The 25,000-nt window shown below is 45.7% G+C and overlaps 1 protein-coding gene across 1 annotated transcript in view; it reads left to right on the top strand.

The window, feature by feature from the left end:
• Window positions 1–25,000, top strand: part of fstl4 (follistatin-like 4) — a gene marked incomplete at both ends in the record, with an annotated part of 162,901 nt that overhangs the window by 30,889 nt on the left and 107,012 nt on the right. Inside the window, one exon of the mRNA XM_080549663.1 lies at window positions 23,110–23,355. Within this exon, the coding sequence (XP_080405789.1) occupies window positions 23,110–23,355 (246 nt within the window). The remainder of the gene's footprint in view (window positions 1–23,109; window positions 23,356–25,000) is intronic.

Here is a 25,000-nt window from a genome sequence, read left to right as displayed (position 1 = left end):
CTCTCCCCTGCCTCTCTCTCTCTCTCTCCCCTGCCTCTCTCTCCCCTGCCTCTCTCTCCCCTGCCTCTCTGTCTCTCCCCTGCCTCTCTCTCTCTCTCTCCCCTGCCTCTCTCTCTCTCTCCCCTGCCTCTCTCTCTCTCTCCCCTGCCTCTCTCTCTCTCCCCTGCCTCTCTCTCTCTCTCTCTCCCCTGCCTCTCTCTCTCTCCCCTGCCTCTCTCTCTCTCCCCTGCCTCTCTCTCTCTCCCCTGCCTCTCTCTCTCTCTCTCTCTCCACTGAGACTGCTGGCACACGGACACGTCACAAGAACACAACATTAGCCGCGTTCTTTTTTTCTTCTTCTTCTTTTTCTAATTCCCCCATGTTCTAGAGAAAGAAAAGAGGAAAAACGCAGAGCGATGGAGAGGGAGGGAGGAAGAGAAAGTGTGATGGAGAAATAGAGGAGAGAGAGAGAGGGAGGGAGGGAGGTGGAATGAAGGGAGTGAGTTATTAGATGTTTCTGTGTGATTGTATCATTTCCTCCCCTCATCCTTCCCAGGGTCCTTTGGGAAGCAAGCCTGCCGGGGAATCCATGCATGAGAGTGTGTGTGTGTGTGTGTGTGTGTGTGCGTGCATGTGTGTGTGTGTGTAGGGGTGTCAACGTTAGTTTACTACCCCTATAAGCCTATCAAACTGCTCCAAGTCAGGTGCTTTCCTCTCACCAGGCTCCCCATGCTCATCCTGCGTAGCGGTTTCTCCAACATGCTCAGTGCTGCAGCTCACAGCTCCATATTGATTCATTCACGGGGTGTATTTGCCCCCATTATTCATTCTGCCTATTCTCTAGCCTAAGCAAGTTGTATACAGTGTGTTCTCGATACTCTTTTCCAGCACATTCTCAGGCCCAGCAGGGAGTCGGGAGCATATTAAAGGGATTTGCAAGAGGATACACGCCACTTGAAGATATCTGACAGCATTTACAAAATGCAAATACAACGGTTCGCCTTTTGAGACGCAGGGATCTCCTCCCCCCAGAATCATTTGCATTGTTAGACAGGCAGTCCTTTTGAAAGCCCCCCCCCCCCCCCCCCCCCGACGCCGGAAATATAATGGACCCGTAAAAAGAACGACAGGAGAATATTAAATGGAACTGTGGCAGAAATTTGAGGGAAAGTTGAACTCGACACTGTGAGACTGTCAGTTTCCGAGCTTTTTTTTAAACATCAAATGCGTGTGAATGAATATTAAGCAAGGTGATTAGAGAGGAGGTGTCGGATGTGTAAAAATGCGAAGCGATTCCGGTGCCTTTCAGCTCGAACGAGCGTGTTCTGTCTGAGCGGCGATGCGCGGTTGTTTTGACAGAGTGATTTTCAAAGTGGCCAGTTGGTGAGTGGACGGGTGACGGTAATTGTTTTCGCTCACCTAAATACCTTCTCACTTTCACTCTGCCGATAAAACTGGATGTCCTTTTTTCGGTGTGTTATTTGAGTCCTATAACACAACATTAGTATTAAATGCCAGAACATTAAAGTGCATTTAAGAAGTGCTTGTCGGTTGAAACACTCCATGAAGATTAGCATAACAAACCTTGAACAGATCATTTCAAACTTTTTGTTGCTCTCCCTCGACTTCAAGAATAAACAAGCCCACACTACGTACAAAAGATACGGTACGTTTGGTATTTGTGGTAGTTGATACCCTCTTTAAAGACCTTTTATTGATATAAGAATTAGCCTTCCCGAACGCATTCCTATGCCTGAGTGCAATACATGGATAGAAGAACTGCATAAAAATGCAAATCTTCCCCACCTCTTTAATTCAACACACTGGCGAGGTGCCCTCAAATCCAGCTTGTGTTAAACCCTTTTTTAAAAAGAGCTCCCATCTCCTCGTTGTAGAAAAAGAACACAACTTTTCCATTTTAACTTTATTCCATTTCCATATCAGGTCAGATACACTTGTTCCATGTTACTCTGGGATTAGTTCCATTCAGCTGCAGTAGCTTTAGAGCAGATACAACTGCTCTGATAGACGCCGTCTGTCCGCCCTGGTTTAACCCACTGTACCAGGGGAGGCTGGCGGAGGTGGAAACATTGTCTGTTTGTGCGTGTGATTTGAATCACCATGGGAGCATTGTGGACATCCCTTTGTTCGTTTTTTAAAAATCCCCCTCCATCACATCTCCATCCAGGTGTGTGAAACTGTAGGGCTGCTACAATATGGACTGCACTTATATAACGCCTTATTCCAAAGCGCTTTACAATGGCCTCTCGTTCACCCATTCGCACAAGCTGCCATGCAAGGCGCCGGCCCGCTCATTGGGAGCAACTTGGGGTTGGCCCCACTAGTTGGCCGTCTTGTAAATTAGCCTGCTTCCTACACAGAAAAACAGCGAAATAGCTTTATACTGGGTGGTAAAACGCACATATCTAGGAAAAGTCATGAAAGGAGGCTTTTACCTATCCCAATCCTTTCAGATCTACAGGGGTGTGTCAGGGAGTGGGTCGTCAATCCGGGGCTACGGAGCGATATTGGTAACTCAAGATATCGGTAACTCAAGATATCGGTAACTCAAGATATCGGTAACTCAAGATATCTGTAACTCAAGATATCGGTAACTCAAGATATTGGTAACTCAAGATATCTGTAACTCAAGATATTGGTAACTCAAGATATCTGTAACTCAAGATATCGGTAACTCAAGATATCGGTAACTCAAGATATCTGTAACTCAAGATATCGGTAACCCAAGTCCACCGTATGAGTCTTTAGCTGGCTCCGGACCAAGATGGCCGCCGCGCCCAGGCAGACGTTGACAGCCCTTTGTCCCCACAATGGCGGCTACCAGCTCCAGTTTCTTCCCCCACTTCCTCGCCAGCTGGGCTGACTGGGAGGATGAGTCACCGGCCCTCCAGCGTAATGGAGATAATGCTGGAACACATGTGGACAGGGGGGTGCAGCCGGGCGGAGCGAGATGGCACCCTTATACAAACTTTATGATGTCGGAGACCGCGGTCTCCCCGGCTTCCTGTATAAATGATGGGCTGCACTTATTTTAACCCTGATTTCCGGTGAATTATTAATGATCAACAAGGTCAGGGTTTGCTTTTAGTGGTCCCCTGTGGGGGGTACCGGAGTCTGACGCCGCCTCTGCACTCATAATATCATCACCAGCCTGCCGCCAAGCAAGTAATGCTTTTTGTGAGTCAGTGTGTGTGGGTGTGTGTGTGTGTGTGTGTGTGTTTGCGTATGGTGAATGTGTGTGCATCTTATGCATTTAGAATGTCCTCTTTCCTCCCCTGCCGTTGTCTAGAGAGGAGCCCATGCCGTATGTCATGGTTTCAGCTGGAAAGTGTTTCTCTGGTCTAATTCTACCCCGTGGCTGTTTGTCCTGCAATTTGATGAGAGAGAGAGAGAGATGGATCTTTCTCTCCTGTATCTAACCTGCTCTCTCTCACAAAAAAACGACATACATTTCACATTTCTTGGAGAAGCAATTGTTATTCATTAAATGTGAAGGATTTGTGTTCCATTTGAGAGAGAGAGAGAGAGAGAGAGAGAGAGAGAGAGAGAGAGAGAGAGAGAGAGAGAGAGAGAGAGAGAGAGAGAGAGATACAAAGTGAGAGAGAGAAGAAAAAAAAAAAAGAGATCAAACAAACCAAGGTTTCTGTGTCTGATGACAGGTGTTTCACTAGCGTGGTGTTCAGCTAATCAGCCCATTTTAGTCGAATTAACTTGCCTGCTTTCTGAAGCTGCTGGGAGGCTCGCTATGATTGGACAGCCTCCCCCCGCACACGAAAACAATTAATGAGAAACTGTGCGACTCTCCGACCGCTCAGACAAAACAGATTGATTAACACAGCTGTGGCTAATTGTTGATGGGGAGCTTTGTTGTAGTAATAGCCACTCTACACACACACACAAATGACTCTTCAATATGGCTTCCCCTATTGAGCTAAATTAGCCAGCCGAGAGGAGTCTTAGCTTGTGCGTGTCTACTCCATCTCTGTATGACCTCCACACGCCCACGTATCATTGATGCGCAGCAACATAGCAACCGCCACATTCACACATTTCCCTGGGAAAGGGAATGCAGCCGAGCCTCAATGCGGCCAGGCGACAGCTCCAGTACCTCAGCCCAGATACTGTCTGTCACGTAGGCTTGCGTTGTACATCCACATCACCTCTTCTAGCTCCTCCTCCCCTCACGGAGGCGCTACAAGTCGTTTGTCCCGTCCACAAAGACTAAACGTTAGTTAAGTCGTTGGTCCACAAAGACTAAAGGTTAGTTAAGTAGTTAGTCCACAAAGACTAAATGTTAGTTAAGTTGTTAGTCCACAAAGACTAAATGTTTCACCAACAGCTTTTTCCTTTTCCCCCATAGCCATCAGGACTCTGAACACCTCCCTCCAGCCCCCCTCCTCACTGTCATGACCGACATGCATACCGCGATTGTCTGTTGTTTTTTTGTCTGATGTTGTCTATTGTGCACTACTTCTTTGTTTTTGTCATTTGTGTGCTGCAGAGATTAATATGCTGTACCGAGAACAAATTCCACCGGCTTTGGTCGTGTGGCTAATAAAACTATCTATCTATATCTATCTATCTATCTATCTACAATCTCTGTCATGGATCTGATCGTGTGCAGCGGGCTTTTACACCGACTAAGAGCAAAGCGCTGTATAGTCACACATGCATGCTGATGACTTTGAGGCGTAGCATTGCTAAAACCATAGCGATCTAGGAGATAAGATCCCTTGAAGTAAATATTTCATTTACGAACTCTGTTTTGGTCAAGGAAAAAGTGCTTTCTAACATGGAGTGTCTAAGGGTGACACACAGTTTGTTCTGTGTACAAACAGGATGTTACTGGTCAGGGGTGTTCTAGAAGAGGGGTCAGGGGTGTTCTAGGGGAGGGGCCAGGGGTGTCCTAGGGGAGTGGACTCACAAATGTTCACCTTTCTGTCTCTGGTGGCTGCCTCTTCGAATCGTGCGTGCATGCAGAAACGCAACGGCTGGCAATGTCCGACACTGCAAGTCTGTTTCAGGGCGTAAGCCTGTTATAAGGGAGGGTCTATTGTTCTAACAGAGTTCTGGCTAGAGGCTAGAGGTGGCAGATTTCCAACAGACCTACTGTAATGTCTCTACATGTTACTTGGACCTGACAACCATAAAGAGGGACATACAGTACATGGGCCTCCACCAGGGGAGGCTGGTGAAGGTAGAAATCTGAGGACGGGCTCATTGTAACGTATGGAATGGAACATGGATTGGTATCAAACACTGCTCTCTGATTTCGACCACCTCTGGCCTACACCATGTATGTATGGGTGTGATGTGATATTAATCATTGGATCCCAAAGAAGACGATAAGAACAACACAACATCAGACAATAAATGCCGTACAAAAAAATGACCTCAATTGTCCAGCTAAATAATTAATAAATGCCTTGTAGATTATTGGAGATTTGAAAGTGTGCTGTCTTACTAAGAGGTAACTATCTTTATTCATATCAACCCAGACCTCCCAGTCTCTGTTTCTTGATCAGATTTAGAATTTCAAGAATAAGTTTCTCTACATTATCTTTATCACACACTATTACACACAGAATGAGTGATGGTGGTGATGAGTATATGACTGAGTATACAGTAATGAATTGTGATGAGTATATCACATGTCTTCATTTTCAGCCTGGTTTCAGGGGATTTTCATTGACGTATTTGGACAAACATCAACTTCTTACTCACCTCAAAAAAACATAATAATATGCTACATTCAACTTACGTATGCTTCATCCCACCTGGCAGCTGATGGCGACCAGCGTCCTTTGTGTGCTCTGAGAGCTTGCGGCTGTTTTTTTTTTGTGTGTGTGTGTGTCTGTTTTTGGTGTGTTAGGAGCAAGTCATTTTCTCATGGCACTCCTTCATACGTTATTCACGGGGACATCCATTATGTATCGTGATCTGATTGAGAGTGAGTGTTCTCCGCTGTGGCCCTTTGATGAACCCTCTCTAAGAACATGCTTTAAGGAACCAGAACCAGACTCAACCCGACACACGCCTCGGTCCAAAACCAGCTCCCGAAAAGCCTAGAGTTAGGTTGTTATTGAGTTAGGTTGTTATTGAGTTGTTGTTATTGTATCGAGGTGTTGTTCCTTCTGATAGATCGGTCTGGATTGCCATGGGCAAGCCAGAAGACGGTGGCTTCGATTATTATTATTTTTCAAAGACTATTTTTAGGGCATTTCTGCTCTTATTGGGATAGAGACAGTAGAGATTGACAGGAAGGATGGGTGAGAGAGAGGAGGGATGACATGCAAGATAGGTCGAGGATGGGAATCGAACCAGGTACCTTGCGATGATGGGCACATTAGTGTGCTACGCCACTGAGCTCCCTGGCTTTGATGATTGTGATGTTTGATGGAAAGGTGTTTTCATTTTGCGCTCGCAAACAAACCTCAGGACAAATACGTTTTAGCTACGCTTCATAAAGACAAACATTTCAAACAGGATTTCAAAACAACACCTAAAGAGTTCTCAACTCGGGGGGGTCACGTTGAAAGTTTTGAAAAACACTTTTAATTTTAATACCGTACACTATTATTCACTGTACACTATTGTTTTCCGTTCATATTTTAGTCATTGAGCAGACCCTCTCCAGACTGTGTATTTTTGGCCGCAAAAACATATTCCAGCCTTCCAGCAAGCCTGAAGTCCCTAATCCCCAGCACCACACACACACACACACACACACACACACACACACACACACACACACACACACACACACACACTCAATCACCACCCACCTCCACCTCTCAAACACACCCAACAACTCTCAGTGGCAGTCCCCCAGATGCCACCCTCCCTCCCTCCCACCCAGTCCCTCCCTTCCCTTGTCTACTTCTGTCTTGTCGTCTCCATCAGATGCATGGCTCCACTGAGCCCCCCGCGCCCCCACCACACCCTGTCTCCCCATCACCTCCCCCCCACAGTCTGAGCTATGACAGCATGCTGTCAGCAAGACAGGCTAAACTCATGTCCAACCAGACCTGACGTGGACAGATGGGTTGGAAGCTCACGCTGAAAGGCTATTCCTTCTGGACACTGGAGGGAGAGAGTGGTCCAAGCTATTTCGGGCAGTGAGTTTTTTTTTAAATGTATGGGTGTTTATGAGAGTGTGTGTCCATGACATTGTGTGTGTGTGTGTATGTGTATGTGAGTGTGCTGTGTGTGTGTGTGTGTGTGTGTGTGTCTCCTGAGCCTCTGTCTGAGGGTTTTCTTCATCATTGTAATCCAATAAGAATGATTCCTTCAATGATTCTCCATGATGCCTTAAGGGGACCTCGAGGCGAATCATCTTTTAGGCATTACAACTGTCAGTAACAAGAAGATGAACACATATCAATGTTTTATTCAGTATTTTCTAATCTTGGCTTCTGGAAGAGTTTGATCTCTGCCTTTTCTTTGTTTAGACGTTTAGATGTGATTTCTTCCCAAGAAAACAGATTTTTGTTTACAGCCACGACTCATTGTTCTCACGTCCCTTTTCCGACTTAGCATCTAGAGAATTTGTGTTTATGTGCGTCGTCTTGTCGACCGAGAAGAGCTGTTTGACATAGCGTTGTTGCTAGACGCTAGCTTGCGGCGTTGAAACAAAATGGAAGACGTACAACTTAAAGGGAAAACTGATCTGTTTTGCCAAAAGTGTGCTCTGTACACAACATCTAGTTGATAAATTACACATTAGGTATTTGATCGGTTTGACATGTGGAGAGGGACTCATTTCAAACAGGTGTCCACCTCTTTGTAGCAACTTTCTGCTCAGGAGTTCATCAGGCTTTTGCAAACTAGGAAAACCTGGACTCAACAAGGTTAGTTGTCATGTAGCGAAAGGTTTTAGCTGTCTGGTGTTAGCTGTCTGGTGTTAGCTGTTAGGTGTTAGCTGTCAGCCAGGTGTTAGCTGTCTGGTGTTAGCTGTCAGGTGTTAGCTGTCTGGTGTTAGCTGTCTGGTGTTAGCTGTCAGGTGTTAGCTGTCTGGTGTTAGCTGTCAGGTGTTAGCTGTCAGGTGTTAGCTGTCTGGTGTTAGCTGTCAGGTGTTAGCTGTCTGGTGTTAGCTGTCTGGTGTTAGCTGTCAGGTGTTAGCTGTCTGGTGTTAGCTGTCAGGTGTTAGCTGTCTGGTGTTAGCTGTCTGGTGTTAGCTGTCTGGTGTTAGCTGTCTGGTGTTAGCTGTCTGGTGTTAGCTGTCAGGTGTTAGCTGTCTGGTGTTAGCTGTCAGGTGTTAGCTGTCTGGTGTTAGCTGTCTGGTGTTAGCTGTCAGGTGTTAGCTGTCAGGTGTTAGCTGTCAGGTGTTAGCTGTCAGGTGTTAGCTGTCAGGTGTTAGCTGTCTGGTGTTAGCTGTCTGGTGTTAGCTGTCTGGTGTTAGCTGTCTGGTGTTAGCTGTCAGGTGTTAGCTGTCAGGTGTTAGCTGTCAGGTGTTAGCTGTCTGGTGTTAGCTGTCAGGTGTTAGCTGTCTGGTGTTAGCTGTCAGGTGTTAGCTGTCTGGTGTTAGCTGTCAGGTGTTAGCTGTCAGGTGTTAGCTGTCAGGTGTTAGCTGTCTGGTGTTAGCTGTCAGGTGTTAGCTGTCTGGTGTTAGCTGTCTGGTGTTAGCTGTCTGGTGTTAGTTTGGACATACAGTCCATCTTAACCTCATGCCATTGTGTACAGCAGCAGCTACTGCCATGGCTGTGTCAATGGAAACATGTTCCACTCAAGGAATTCTCCCTTTATGTATTTCTTTAGAGAGGAGTTGCTGTACTGTAAAGTGTCTCAAGCCTGTGAAAGCTAACTGTTCACTTAAGTCTTAACTACAGTATTGAACGCTGAACAATGGGATGATTCAATGGAGTCATTCAATAGGATGATTCCTCTCTCATCAAATGTGACAGCAGCTGGTGACATTTTCAAACTTTTATTCAGAAAAATGTAAATAAATGTCAACATTGTTGAAAATCAACACAGTATTTGTGTGTGTGGTGTGTGTGTGTGTATGTATGTATGCTTGCATGCGTGTGTGTGTGTGTGTGTGTGTGTGTGTGTGTGTGCATGCATGCATGTCCGTTGGTATGTTTGTGTGTACTCTCCATTACTGTAACGGCACAGAGGAAAAAGCCCGATTTCAAACCAAGCAGATGAAACACCTGACCTCATTCTCCAATACCCCCTCTGCAGTGTTTATCCTGCAGTCCCGCTTGGCTGAGAGACTGAACTCTTATTGCTGTTGTTTCACCTCAAGTTATTTCGACCTCACCTCCATTTCAAAGGCCAGCCATCCTAATCTACCTCTCCTTGATTTCATGTCTCTCATTAACGCTCCGGGTCCTGTTATGCTTTGGTTCCCTATTCTTTCGTTTTTAATTGGATGCTTCTTACATCGTCATTATTAACTGGAATTAGCCTATAACAGACAACAACTGGAGAAAGGTACTGACCTCTCAGAGGAGACACAGGCACACTGTAACCAGCCATGAATGATGACGTGACCCTGACATAAGCTCTCAGGCAAGGGGGAGGTATAAAAAGAGATGGGGAGAGAGAGAGAGAGAGAGAGAAATGCAGTGAGGGGGGAGGGAGAAGAGAGGAAAAGAGAAAGGTAGAGAGAAAGAGAGAGAGAGTGAGAGTGAGAGAGAGAGAGAGAGAGAGAGGCGGTGGGGGAGAAAGAGAAGGAGAGCGAAAAGTAGAGAGAAAGAGAGGGATAAAGACAGGGAACGAGCACTGAAATTGAACCGGAGGGACCTCATCAGAGTTTAATTACAGGGTGTTTGAAAGCGAAGTCAGCGCGGTACATCGTACAGCTATTACTACTACTCCATGTTTCTGGAGAAGTGGGGCAGAGTACAATTATGCCATGGGAACTAGCTTTCATCCAGGAATCATGTCATGTATGCATGTATGAGTACTAAGTCAAGGCCCGTTTACACATTTACATTTTTGTGCATTTAGCAGACACCATTATCCAAAGCGACTTACAACAAACAAATACATTTGTCTATGTAAGTGAACCGTCAGTAATCATAAGACATAGTCATATATGCCAAAACCAGGGGGCAGCTCCAATGCTAAAAGAAGAAGGAAGAATGATTTTATTTCATTTTTTGTTTTATTTATTTATAGTAGATAAACTGTCGAGGGGGGTAGTGGGGATAAGGAGGTTGTTAAGGGGGGACAGTTAAGATGTAGCCTGAATAGATGGCTCTTCCAGAGGCCCATATCTCCTGTTTCTGTAATGTGAGGCGGTTTGATGTACAGGTTCACCCCCTGGACAGGATTTCCCCCCAAATCCATCACCTCAGCACAGTGCGAAGCAGAGAGGCATCGGGTGTTCAAAGAGAGGCATTTCTGTTATGACTCAGCCCCCGGGATTGAACCCGTAACCTTTCAGATCTCAGGGGACGATACTCTAGCCGCAAGGCCACTGAGTAGGTGTATGAACGACCAACACACTGTAATCTCTATGATGACTCCAAGAGAGGCTAGTGGAAGGAGATATATCGGAGGACGGGCTCGTTGTATTCCATGGAACGGAATGAGGAACGGTATCAAACACACACGTTACAATGAGCCTGTCCTCTGATTTCTACTAACACCCGGAGTGGTATTATTAGAAGAGTGGCCCCAATTTCTGAGTCACGATTAAGGAGATTCAAATAGTTCCTTCACGCAAACCTATGGAACAAGTTGCCGTCAACATCTTAGTTATACTGACATTTGTGTTGTTAAACCAACTCAAGAGAGAGACTTTCCAAATGTGCGGTAGTTTTATTGTTTTACTTCAGAATGTTTTGGGGCTGGAAACTGCCTTATTTTCGTATTTTTCCCCCCCGTCGGAAATATTTATTTTTGCACTTTTTCAAGGTTCTTTGGAACTATTTCAAGCCTCCAGTGACTTCAGTTGCATCATTCATCTAATATACCTCTCTGCCTCCTCCACCAGCCTCCCCTCCATGACTCATATGTAGTGTTGCCAGATCTGAAAAATGACGTGTCACTCCTCTTGACATCTTTGCTTTTTGAACAACGCTGGCACTTTGGCATTGATGCTTTTGGATGAATGTGAAAGTGTTCCATTATTTCTCTGGTTATCTCTCCTAACAGCTGGTTAAAAGACGCTACAGGTTGCACTTCAGTTTCTGGTAGGGAAAAACGTCTAGCCGTATGTTCCCTGGGAGAACAAGAACAACGCTTCCATCATGTAAACATCCAGCTTATGTGGGGCTCTCGGTTAAATTACCATGTTACATGCTGTTAATTGTCATCATTCTAACATGATCCTGCGTCACCTGAACAACCTAGGTTATAAATCGTGGAATGATGACTGTTGATGATGAACGTTTATTTTTTTAAAAAAATTAAGATATTCACCATCCAAGGAAATAGTTAGTGCCGTCACATCAGAACATCTATCTGCCGCCCATTGCTTTTCAGTGGCATTGCAACCTACGTTACAAAACTTGATCAAAACTGAATTAAAACCATTGGCTTTTATACTAACTGGCTACTTTTAGAAGTACTTATATGCACTGTTTGCATACACAGAAGTATACATTGTAATGGCTGTAGTACGCAAGCAGAGGACTCAAATGCATGACTCTGAGACAAACTTGGACAAACTTAAATCCAAAAGAATAGTCTTTACTTCCAAAAAAGGCAGTGGTTTGGTAAACAGGTCAGCAGACAAAATGAGTAGGCAGATAATCCAGTAAGGGGTAGGCAAAGTAGGGTTCACTACACTGATTGGTAGTTTAAAAAGGCTGGCAGATAACCTGATAAGGAGAAGGCAAAAGGCTAAGTCAGAATAAACTAGTAAACCAGGAATATTGCTGGGACGTATGACACGAAGGTACAAAGACGAACTGGCACAGAGACAGGGGAACACACAGACTAAATATCCTGGAGAGAGAAGGACGATGAGGGACAGGTGACACCATTCAGGGCGAGATTAGACAATCACACAGGCGGGAAACACACAAGGGCAGGAAGTGAAGTGTCTGAAACGAGGGACAAGGTGAGAGACACAAAAACGAACAGGAAACAATAAATGAGTAACATGAAACAAAGACAAGCATAAACTAAGGAACAGGACAAGATGTTACATAACCGGCTGTTTAAGTTTGAAAGGAAATATAACCTCTCAACACCTTTGATATTCATACAACCATGTAACTAAGACATTAGCTGGAGAGAAACTTGAGAATAATTTATGCTTTTTATTTGACTGTTACATGACTGTTTTGAGGCCGAAATGTTTGTCTGTACCAATGTAACCATGGAAACCATTTGACAGCTCATATTTCAACCGGGCTACCTATGTGTCCCATAATAGCTTGCGAGTTATCAGACAGATCAGTCTGGACGAAGAGGTGCTATCTGTCATAAAACAATGTGATTACAGTACATAGATTACTCATACTCATACTGTAAACAATGGTGTTAGTAACGTCTTCATTCACTCTCAGGCACCTCTTAAATCAGATAATGATTCGTTTCCAACTGTGTAACATCAGTATAACAATCGTAAAAAAATAAAATAAAATACAAATAATAATCTAGATAATCTCGACAGCAACATACTGTATGTGAGAAAACAGGGAGGAGGGTGTTCAGGAGAGACTTGAGATCAACACAAGTTCCAAATCTAATGTCTAGCTCCCAACACATTCAGTGTTCACTATGAAAGGACAGGATCTATTACATTTATGACAGTTATTATAGACGCCTTTATCCAAAGCGATTTGTAACAAATACATTTGTCTAAGAAAATGAATAATCTATCCATCGGTCATCATAAGTAAGTCATAATTAGTAATCTATGGCTATGCTATGGCCATAATTACTCTTATTCATTTTTTAACATTTATTTTCAGTAGAGAAACTGTACAGGGTGGAGGGGGGGTAGAGGGTATGAAGAGATCTTAATAGTAGTATTATAATTATACTTAATAATACGTCATTACAAATATATAATTAATTCATTATAAATGCGGCCATTGCCATAGAAACAAGGACCTCTAGGTACATAATTAGCTATTATGTGTAACCTTGTTAGTGTTGTCAGGAGCTCTGTCCCCTAGTAACAGACTGTAACACGTTGTTTAGTGTGCTTCAATAGCATACTCAGGTTAGAATGATCTTGTTTACCTTTGTTTTAGCACAAAGTCCTATTGAGACCATGGTGTCCTTTACGAAAGAGCCCTGTATACACATAGTTTACAGGTCCACAATCAAGAAATTGCACAATAAATATATTACTACACAAATTATTATTATTATTAAACACAAAAAATAATTACTATTATTATTATTATTATTATTATTATTATTATTATTATTATTAGTAGTAGTAGTAGTAGTAGTAGTAGTAGTAGCAGTAGTAGCAGCAGCAGTAGCAGTAGCAGTAGCAGCAGCAGCAGCAGCAGTAGTAGTAGTAGTAGTAGTAGTAGTAGTAGTAGTAGTAGTAGTAGTAGTAGTAGTAGTAGTAGTAGTAGTAGTAGTAGTAGTAGTAGTAGTAGTAATAAACAAAACCATAATTGGCTGCAGATGAAATTCCGGGCGTATGGTAAAATGAATTAGCTAAAGCCCCAGGGGGTGGGGGGGTTGAGGTCTTAGGCTGTGTGAAAGGCGAGGTACCCTTGATCTTGGCACCCTCGCCCGTCTCAACCCCCTCACCCCGCCTCACCCCTCTGGCCCCTCTGCGCCCCTGGGGGGGCATCCGTCACTGTGAAGTACGAGGGGGGGCGAGGCCATCGGTCGTGGCCAGAGATCTCTCCTAAGCCCTGGGATGAACAGCCGCTGCGTCAGCACGGAGCTCTGAGCTCCACTACACTGTGGTCTGATCCTGTAGATTAACACCTTAAGCATATACCGTATATATATATATATATATATATATATATATATATATATATACATGTATGCACATACACAATGATATACGGGATGGTGCATGCTGTACACACACACACACACACACACACACACTGCACACGCACACACACACACACACACACACACACACACACACACTGAACACTCACACTCACACGCATACACTGCACACACACACACACACACACACACACAAAACATAACACTGAATGGCTATGAACATGCACATATTGTCGTGCTTTGGGTTAATCTCCAGTTGTTACTGATAATAACAACATGTACCATCACACAACAAGGCTGCTCGCTCCAACACTACGGGATCGTATCCAAACACGGTACTGAACACACACCGGAAAGGGAATTATAGACATGAACACTGACATACATGGACGTACATGGAGATGGACACTACCCTTAGTACACCAACAATAATAGTCACATCTACTGTGGATATTTACACGCACACACACACACTCACACATGCACAAACACGCACACGCACACATGAACGCACGCACGCACACATGAACACATACGCACTCACACGCACGCACACATGAACACACACACGCACTCACACGCATGCACACGCACGCAGGCACACACGCACGCACACACAGTTGTTTTGGCCATAAAAGGAACATTTAATTTCAGCCTGCAAAATAGGAAAGTTATTTTTATTCCAGGGCTACATGTGCATAGAGCAAATTAGGGGCATTTTTCTGCTTCCAGACCGACTTCCATCTGTATTATAATACACACTCCTGAGATGCACCAGGATGTGGGCTCGCTCTTTCACCGTAGACCCATCTTCTTTTTTTTATCACCTCTGCTGTTAGGGAGAGAAAAGAGCGAGGAAGAAAAAAGTATTATTTTCTGAGTGAGCCTGGGCGCCTGGTCGGCAGTAATGTGAACAGAGGAGACTGGGGGAGGACTGATGGACTGATGTGTCGGCCTGCTCCAGCCCTGCTGATTCTGGGATTGCAGTAAATGGCATTACAGCTCTCCGGCACAACACGTGTACCATCTACAGATCCATCAGCAGGAGTTCTGTAATGCTTTAACACACCCAATGCGCACACACGCACGCACGCCACACAAACACATGCACGCACGCACACACACACACACACACACACACACAGACACGGACACGGACACACACGCACACGCACACACAATATTCAATTCTGAGAAGAGTGCAGGAACACAACAGTGAACATATGGTGTGTTAACATATTCATGCTGTCAAACCCTTTCATTAATAGACAACAACTAGAAACCAAGTAACACTGTCTCCCTGGGTTTGAAGCCAGCCACAGCGGGAACATATAGGAAAGTGTGTGTGTGTGTGTGTGTGTGTGTGTGTGTGTGTTTACTTTATATAACAGTCTGGCAAGTTTCCAGCCACAACAATCTGTTAAACACTTGATGTAAATGTCACCTGTCATAGCATAGTGCCAAGCAGTCTAATCAAGCTCAACCATAGTACTATACATCGACATGTTGTTGTTGCTATTTTTAATCTAACGAGAGTTTCATCGATAGTTTGTTAGTGCTGATTTTAGTGCTGATTTTACTCTCAGTCATCAGACAGACAGACAGACAGACAGACAGACAGGCAGGCAGACAGACATACAGACATACAGACAGACAGACAGGCAAGTGGACGGATGGACAGACTGATGGACAGACGGGCAGACAGACTGGCAGGCGGACAGAGGGACAGACCGACAGACAGACAGACAGACAGACAAGTGGATGGATGGACAGACGGATGGACAGACGGGCAGGCGGACAGAGGGACAGACACAGGCAGACAGACAGACAGACAGACAGACAGACAAGTGGACAGATGGACAGACAGATGGACAGACGGGCAGGCAGACGGGCAGGTGGACAGAGGGACAGACACAGGCAGATATACAGACAGACAGACAGACAGACAGACCACCAGCTGCCCATCTCCCCAGCTCTCCCAGACTGAGATAGACTAAGCCCTTCGCAGCGCAAAGCTACAGATGGATGGATATCCTTCAAATCAATACAGCTCTATCACCCCAGCCAACCAGACAAGTCCAATAACATTCGGTCTGAGACTCTGCCTCTGTTCCAACCAAATGATAAGACTAACTTTAGGGCCAAGTTTTTCTCCCGTTATCTCTATCTGGCTTCTCATTTTTCTCATTTTCTCTTTCCCTCTCCAACTTTCTCTCTCTCTCACCCACTTTCTCTCTCTCTCTCTCTTCTTCCATTTGACTCCCGCTTTCCAATGTCCCCCAACCTCTGTTAAACCTGTCGGTCACATCTCAGTGGCTTGCGCCTCTTCAAGCTCTTTCTCCTCTCTTATCTGTCTCCCGCCATCTTCATCCCTCTCTCTTTACCTCTTCTACCCTCCCTCTGTTTAATGTGGAGTCATCGACGTGTCCATAAGTCCTGCACCTCACCTCACGGTCGGTTCCACGGGGTCACAGGGAGAGGTGCAGAGAACAATCTAACAGTTCTATACTAGTTCTGGTCTAGAATTAATCCGTGTTCGAGACAGGCCACAACTCCTTCACAGTTCACACAAGGAAAATGGGGGGGCCTGTTCCTCATGACTAATTAAATTAAAGGTGTTCTATCTGTTTCTGGAGTGGCACACACACACGCACACACGCGCACACACACACACACACACACACACACACACACACACACACACACACACCGAAATGTGAGAGAGGCTCATAAACAGAGCAGGCAGTTAGCTTCCAGTCTCACTTGATTACCTTTCCCATTACCATCTTTTATAATCCTAGTGGGAGAATCTCATTCACTCTCCCAACACACAGGTCAGAGGAGGTGGAGACGGGGCCTGTATAATATATATATATATATACGGGCCCCGTCCCTCTGGAACGCCCTCCCCAACCACATCAGACAGGCCAACACCCTCCCAACATTTAAACAGGCCCTCAAAACCCACCTCTTCAAGCTCGCCTTCACCAGTTAACCCTCTCCCCCTCCCCTTCCCATGTGTCCCCAGCACTACCATAATTAGGCCCCTATACTTTCTTTTGTTTCTTTTTTTTTCTTTTTATTATTACTACTCCATCTTTTCAGTTTGTACAGCGTCTTTGAGTGTCTAAAAAAGCGCTATATAAGTCTAATGTATTATTATTATTATTATTATTATTATTATTATCATTATTATTATTATTATTATTATTATTATTATTATTATCATTATTATTAAATATGATTATTATTATTATTATTATTATTATTATTATTATTATTATAATCAGGCAGCTACGTCCAGCTCCTTCTCTTTGTCATCGGCAGAGTGGCCGTATAGGCTGACATGTACACCTGGGACTGTGTACTAACCCTAACCCTAACCCTGGTGGGATGGGAGACGCAGGAGTGGCTGCTGGAGGTAGACATCGGAGAATGGGTTCATGGTAATGCCTTATTACAATGCATTACAATGAGCCCCGTCCTCTGAGTTCTACCTCCAGCAGCCTCCGCTGGTGAGATGTGGCTTGCTTAGGAGGGGGATTTAAACTCAATAAAATAATCGTGTGGAGTTACTTAATACCAGGGTGGCACCGTGCTCTATTTAAAATTAATTTACATTTCTTGGAAATGTTAAAGGGATAAGACAAGTGGGACTGCTTTGCTCTCTACTTAATTCTGTGTGTTTGTGAGAATTGAGTTGATGTGCTGTACTAGTCGGGTGTCTGGAGACTGCAGCAGAGATGAACTAAGTAGTTCAGTTGTTTTTTATGTTTTTTTTTTGTTTTTTTTGTTCGGTACCTCACCTACATTCAACAGCATCGCTGCTGCGTTTTAGGCCCTGGTTTTCATCTACCACCTATGGCCACAGTCTCTCTCATACACAAGCCCTTCCGTTCCTCCCCCCCTCCCCCCCACCACACACCTGACCTGGTCTGGTCTGGTCTGGTCTAATCTGGTTTGGTCTGGTCTGGTCTGGTCTGGTCTAATCTGGTCTGGTCTTGTCTAATCTGGTCTGGTCTGGTCTGGTCTGGTCTAATCTGGTCTGGTCTGGTTCTGATCTGATCCGATTTGGGCCTGTCTGGTCTGGTCTGATCCGGTCCGATCCAACCAGGATAGCTGAGCTGAATTAAGCTGAGCTGAGCTGGTCCGTTTCAATGCCTGGGCTAGGCTAGCCTGACCTACTCTGGGCTGTTGTGATCTGGGCTGTCGTCCATTGATATTCTAGCTCAGCATGTCTGTCAGAAGCACTTTGCCCGGCTGAGTCCCGCCGAGGGAAAGGACTCTTGACGCCACGTCTCTGAATTTAATTGTGTTCAGCTGCTTTAGAGCAAACAGAATGATCTGTGAGATTGGATTAGCCAAGTTGATATGATGGGTCTTGTCTTCACAGAGAAAATAAATAAAAAAATAAAAAAATAAGGAAAGGATTTGGGGGGCTTTGCGGCATCCAAGAAACCAGGGGGATTTACATTGGAGCGGCGCCACCATGTCAATACTGGGCTGTTTGTGTAAATGTCATATCCTAAGGACAAGTCACTAGCAGTGAAAGAAGATCGGCGTCTCTGTGGAGAGGGGCTTTGTTATTGCGCTTGGTACACTAAGACAGGAAGTCTCTCGTCACCGGAGCACGGGCACTTCCTGTCTCATTAGTGCCGCCTGGCCTGGCTGTGTTCCAGTCTTTGGCAGTCTTCCACTGGGTCGTCCTCTTCCTCTGTGGTTTCTCGGATGAAAAAAGTTAGTTAGTTTAAAAAAAAAATGTTACCCACGTTTAATTTGCCTCAGAACAAAACAACCTGGTTGCCTCAGGTCGAGTCGAAATGGAGCCGTGTTTTTGGAACTAAACTGAGAGTGTCCTCAAGTGATACGCCTACAGACTTTACCGACATACTGTGTGTGCAGATATTAGACAAGCAGGCGATAAGCGGAGGATCTGCGTTCGCTACATCCCAGAGATACGCCGGCTAACCCGGAGGGAAGAAACCGACAACATCGTAACTTTATGAAATCGTGAATAACGCAAATGTCATTCAATCAAGCGTTTAATAAACAAACCCCTGCCTAGAGCCATGTGGATGGTTCCGCATGAGAAGAAGCTAGAAAGAAAAAGAAGAAAAACAAGGAAAAAGAAAAAAGAGAGCTCATCCCTCGTCGCTAAATGTTTTTGTAAGAAGCTAAATAGTTTTGGGGGCTTTTGTACACAACTTTCCATTGTGTTGATTCAATTAAACTACTCATGTGACATTTCCATGTTAAGAGGATGACAACCGACGAAACAATAAGGACCCCAGTGACGATGTTCCTGTATTTAACCCACAACACATGGCCTGTAAACCTCTGATTATATGATGGACAATGTCTGGCTTCCCTCCTAAACCCAGCGGAGATCAGCAATGGAGGACTAATAAACAGACAAAGGGAGTGACCGTAGGGAAATGAGAGGAGAGAGAGAGAGAGGAGAGCGGAGAAAGAGAAAGGAGAGAGAGAGAGAAGAGAGAGAGAGAGTAGAGAGAGAGGAGAAAGAGAGACGAGAGAGAGACGAGAGAGAGAGAGAGAGAGAGAGAGAGAGAGGAGAAAGAGTAGAGGGAGAGGAGAAAGAGAGACGAGAGAGAGACGAGAGAGAGAGAGAGAGAGAGAGAGACGAGAGAGAGAGAGAGAGAGAGAGAGAGAGGAGAAAGAGTAGAGGGAGAGGAAGAGGAAAGAGAGAGGAAAGGAGAGACAGAGAGAGGAGAAAGAGAGAGGAGAGAGAGAAAGAGGAGAAAGAGAGAGAGAGAGAAAGATGAGAGACGGGGGAGAGTGTGTCTGGTCAGCGCAGCGTGGGCTTTGGCAGCGAGGCGGTGAGTGAAGTATTGTACAGCAGAGCAGACATGGAGGATTATCTAATGACACTTCTGCTCCTTAAGCAACCGACAATGGCCATCAACATGGTCCCTGGGAGAGGAGAGAACAGAGAAGAACAGAGCGGCTTACTGTATGGATGGATCTCTGTGTGTGCGTGTGTGTGTGTGTGTGTGTGTGTGTGAACTCGTGTGTTTCTGGTCTATTCTGCAGAGAAAAACAAGAGACAGTGAGCGATAGAGAGAGAGAGAGAGAGAGAGAGTAAGGAGTGGAGGAGAGGATAAGGGGGGGGATTGGTGTAGAGGGAGATGATGAGAGGAAGAAAAACAGCCACTGACTCCGGACTGTGCTAAGCATTTAATCTTGTGCGCTCGGGGGAATACAAACGATCCAGTACTCGCCCCTGACCTTGACACTGACAACAAGGTCACTGGGGATCTGGGGGTGTTTGCATTTCCCACAGATGATTTGCAGAGACATGCAGAACAATTAGTAAACTGGATATAAAGGTATTGTGTCTACCCCCCCCTCCCCCCCCCGACACACACACACACACACACACACACACACACACACACTCCTTCACCCCCCCGTTCCCAGAGGGACTCTGCCTGTTTCCCTGTTGCTGTTCTCTCTCTGGCACTCCTCACACTTCATTATGACAGGCCACCAGTCGATGGTGCCAAGCCAGGTCAGCCCTTCTCCCGGAGTACCTTTGTGTGTGTGTGTGTGTGTGTGTGTGTGTGTGTGTGTGTGTGTGTGTGTGTGTGTGTGCTTGTGTGTGTGCCTGCGTGCCTGTGTGTGCATGCGTGCCTGCGTGTGTGTGTGTGTGTGTGTGCCTGCGTGTGTGTGTGTGCGTGCGTGCCTGCGTGTGTGTGTGTGTGTGTGCGTGCGTGCGCGTGTGTGCCTGCTCTGAAAACCCTTTTATGTAATTAAAGGACTTTTGTCCTCTAACAATGTGGCGGCACCTTTGTTATTCAATATTCTGGGAGTTTAGATATGATTATACTCACGGCACATTCAATAGCTCTCTCTTTTCAACAGTTTTGATTATAAAAGCATGAGGGTTCGTCAGTTAACCTCCTGTGGTTTTAAACATTACTCCACAAAGGGAATTGTGGGAATTGTCTAGGGCTACAGCTTCTACATGTTGGTTAATTCAACAACCTACGATAGAACAATGAAATAACGCAGGGGAAAAAATCGACCCAATATGGTTAATATTCACACCCACCATCCCCTCCGTGATTACCATGCCTGAGGCCCTTCGTCCCTGAGGTGAAGGTTGACACCCATCCAAGCTGCTGAGCCCAGCCCAGCACCCCGCTCCTCTCTCCAGCTGCTAACCCAAGCCCGGGGGCCTCTCTCTACCCCTCTCTACCATACAAATAACCCCAGGTCTCAGATCGTTACCCCCTCCTGGATCTCCAGCCGGGCCGCCGCGCCGACCCAAACCCCTCTCGCCCAGCGATGCTCTCCTCCATGCTGGGCCTTAAACCCGGGCTCAGCTCCCACGAGCACCCGGCACCTTCTGGGTTCTGGGGTTCTGCTAACCCCAGTCCAGCACCCCCCCACCCTCTCTCTCTCTCTCTCTCTCTCTCGTCCAAGCTTACCCCAGCCCCCCAGTGTCCCAGCACCCCTCCACCCCCCCATGCAGGGCCATAAACCCAGCCTAGCCCCATAAATCCAGGCTCAGATCGCACCGGGGGGGACGGACCCTCCCTCCCTCCCAGCCCCCCCCTCCGGTGAGGGGACCTGGCAAGATCAATCCAAGGTGAAGTGTCTGCAAACCTCAGCAGCTTTCCTAGGTAGATGGAATCAGCAGGGAGGAGAAGGGTGGAGAAGGGAGGAGAAGGGTGGCCATGGGGAGGGGAGTTTTGGGGATTGACAGGGGCAGGGATGGTTGAGGGGGAGGGTGTGATCTCACACCAGGTGGGTGTGTGTGTGTGTGTGATGTTGGTTGGGCGGGTGGGTGGGTGGGTGAGTGGTTCTGGGTGGCTCTGGGGGGTGTGTGTGTGTGTGTGTGTGTGTTTGTGTCTGTGTGAGTGTGTGTGCGTGTGTGTGGGTGTGTGAGAGACAGACAGAGAGACAGACAGAGAGAGAGAGAGAAAGTGAGAGAGAGAGAGAGAGAGAGAGAGAGAGAGAGAGAGAGAGAGAGAGAGAGAGAGAGAGAGAGAGAGAGAGAGAGAGAGAGAGGTGCTAATGAGGAAACCTGGTTAGAAATGTACACTGCAGTCTTTTCATCGGATTTGATATTGGATTTTGAAGAGGCATTGTTACCCCAGTCTCATGACCGCAGCTGCTGCTGGTAATACATGACAGCGCTGGTGAAAGGAGTAACAAGTCAGCAAGCATCAAGTCCCGCAAATGTCGCTTTCTCTCTTTTTTTTCCTTCATAATTTACGAAAGTTTAAGCCCCTATCACACATGTCACATTAAGTTGATCTTTACCTGTGTAATAGCAGGTGATTGGAATGGAATGGACTTTATTGTCATTGCTACAGTACAGGTACCAAACAACGAAATTTAGGAGGGGTGGCTCCCCTGGTGTTAGGAAAGGGAAAAAAAAAAAAAAAGCATAAAATCACAAGCAGGTAAGGAGCTGGTTTACATAAATAAAGGCTATGTACACAATCCACTGTACTATACTGCACAGATAGTCAACTAGGGTTGTCATATTGCACAAAAGTATTTTTTCACGTTATTTTAAAGTGTCACAGTTTGCAGGCTTGAAATGTACATGTTTGTGCCTCAGCACTAGCTGCCATACAATCCGTCCAGACTGTCCAGGGCCCAGAACTTGGGCCTTTTCTGTGTTCAGGGCCTTGACGGCCCTGTGGTAGAAGCTGTCCTTCAGTCTGATTTCTGTGCGACAGATATAGCAGCCTCACCCCTGGCCTCTCGTTGTGCTGCACACTCCTGTCCCACAGCATGATACAGGCCTACACTGCCTATACAGACAACACACTCTCATCTCCTTGTGTTGTGTTCAAGTCTGACTCTCTCTCTCTCTCTTTTCTGTCTCTCTCTCTCTCTCTCTCTCTTCTAACTCCTCTCTCTCTCTCTCTTCTAACTCCTCTCTCTCTCTCTCTCTTCTAACTCCTCTCTCTCTCTCTTCTAACTCCTCTCTCTCTCTCTCTTTCTCTCTCTCTCTCTGTGCATTGCAAGTGCAAAGGAGCACTTTGAGCTGCAACGTCTGCAGGAAAAGCGCTATACAAATAAAGTTATTATTATTATTATTGTTATTACTATTATTGTATTCAAGTCTAACTCCTCTCTCTCTCTCTCTCTCTCTCTCTCTCTCTCTCTCTCTCTCTCTCTCTCTCTCTCTCTCTCTCTCTCTCTCTCTCTCTCTGTGTATTGTCTCTCCAGTCCAGTCTGACGGTGGAGACAGGGACCCGTGCAGGAGGACGTACTGTGGGCGGGGTCGTCAGTGTGTGCTGCTGGCGGGGACGGGCCGGGCCGAGTGTGTGTGCCAGGAGAAGTGCAGGCCCAGCTTCGTGCCCGTGTGCGGCTCGGACGGACGGTTCTACGAGAACCACTGCGAGGTGTACCGCACTGCCTGTCTGCAGAAGAGACGCATCTACGTGGTCCACAGCAAGGACTGCTTCTTCAAAGGTAAATAAAACGTGTGTGTGTGTGTGTGTGTGTCTCTGTGTGTGTGTATGTGTGTGTGAGATGCATCTACGTGGTCCACCTCAAGGGACCACTACTTCTTCAAAGGTAAAATCCCAAAAACGCCAACCTGCTTTTTTCCCTTCAGCAGTTTGAAGATATTGTTTTGATATTGTGCTCCTTATATTGTGGCCGCAGGTGTAGATGGAGTAGAGAGAGTATATGAAACCTGTGAAGAAGAGTACTCCACGCAACACTGCTTACTTGCAAAAAGTCAACGCTTTTAATGATCGTTGCCGTTTCCGGTTTATTAGCGCTGTGCACCTGAGCCTTTCTACACTAAAGCCAACTGTAAACAAGGTTATTTTGAAATCTTGGCTTCCTGACTTTCCGCTTTGTGGTTTGAGTGGGAGAAACCCTTTCATTTTGAACCGTGTCTAATATAGATGTGAACTGTGTCTAATATAGATGTGTTAGTCTCACAAGGCAGCTACCTATTATTTCGTAGCCTAGGGCGGCCCCACGTTCTGATCTTGTACAGTACCCACCACCTTGCGTACACTAGAAATAGGAGGTCGAGCCCCTGGCCCACGTGCACAGCGGTTGCTGTTGATGATATAGGATGTCGATGATTCCATGTGTTGATGTCCTGAGGTCATCTTTGAGTAGTCCTGTACCTTTTTCCTTTGTGTTGTTGAATCAAAGTACTTACGTTTTTTAATAATAATAATAATAATAATAATAATAATAATAATAATAATAACTATTGTTACAATCACAATCACCACAGCCACTTTTAAGTCACAAAGAAACATTCCCTGGAGCTCGAGCTAAATGTGTCAGTTAAGGACGCCGACCTCCACTTTAAACTCCGGCGATGGATGGCTTTTTGTTTTTTAGCTTAGTATTATAGGCTACTTGTTTTGTTTTGGCTTAGCATTTTTCATACAGTGGAAAGAAAGAGAGGGAAACACATGGAGGCACATTAGAGAAATGAAAGAGAGATGGATCATCTGTAGTCGGAGCCCTGGCACTCAAGGCTGTGGCAGGGAGTCAAGTTTGTCTGGGAAACGGTAGCAAACGCGCTGACCGAAATGGGTCTCTTACCGTAAACGTCCTCTATTGGGTTTGGATTCCAGCTCTTTGTGCCTTCCTGTTCTATTAATGTTTCTCTCAATCGAAGGGGGCACGCTCACCCCAGCGATGCTCTCAATCTCCTCGCGCACCGAATGTGACCCTCTAAATCACTCGCAGCGGTTCAATAAAGTGGATGCAATGACAGATATACAACAACATGTATGTGGAGCTTTCATGTTCGATCCTGGTACAGCCACTAAAGTATGTTCTTTTTTTTTTTACGTGACAGTCATAGAGTATATGAGTACACAGTAGCACGCTACCTAATAATACGCTGTTGACGTTAAAGACTCCCACTTTACCGCAATCCGTTCCTTCATTAATTCCTGTTTAAAGATGTATGAAAGTGGCTGCCAGAAACATCTCCCTCCACTCCTCCCAGGTTCATCTCTTATTCAGCCTTCTGCTACGTGAAGCGCTAATTCTCCGGGTGGCATATGCCGGTGTAATATAAATAGCCATAAATAACAATAAGATCAACAGTTTACAGTGACGGTGTCACAAGCCTGCA

Source organism: Nansenia antarctica, assembly GCF_963989245.1.
Source record: "Nansenia antarctica genome assembly, chromosome: 20".
Lineage (NCBI taxonomy): Eukaryota > Metazoa > Chordata > Actinopteri > Argentiniformes > Microstomatidae > Nansenia > Nansenia antarctica.
This window is presented reverse-complemented; position numbering and strand designations above follow the sequence as displayed.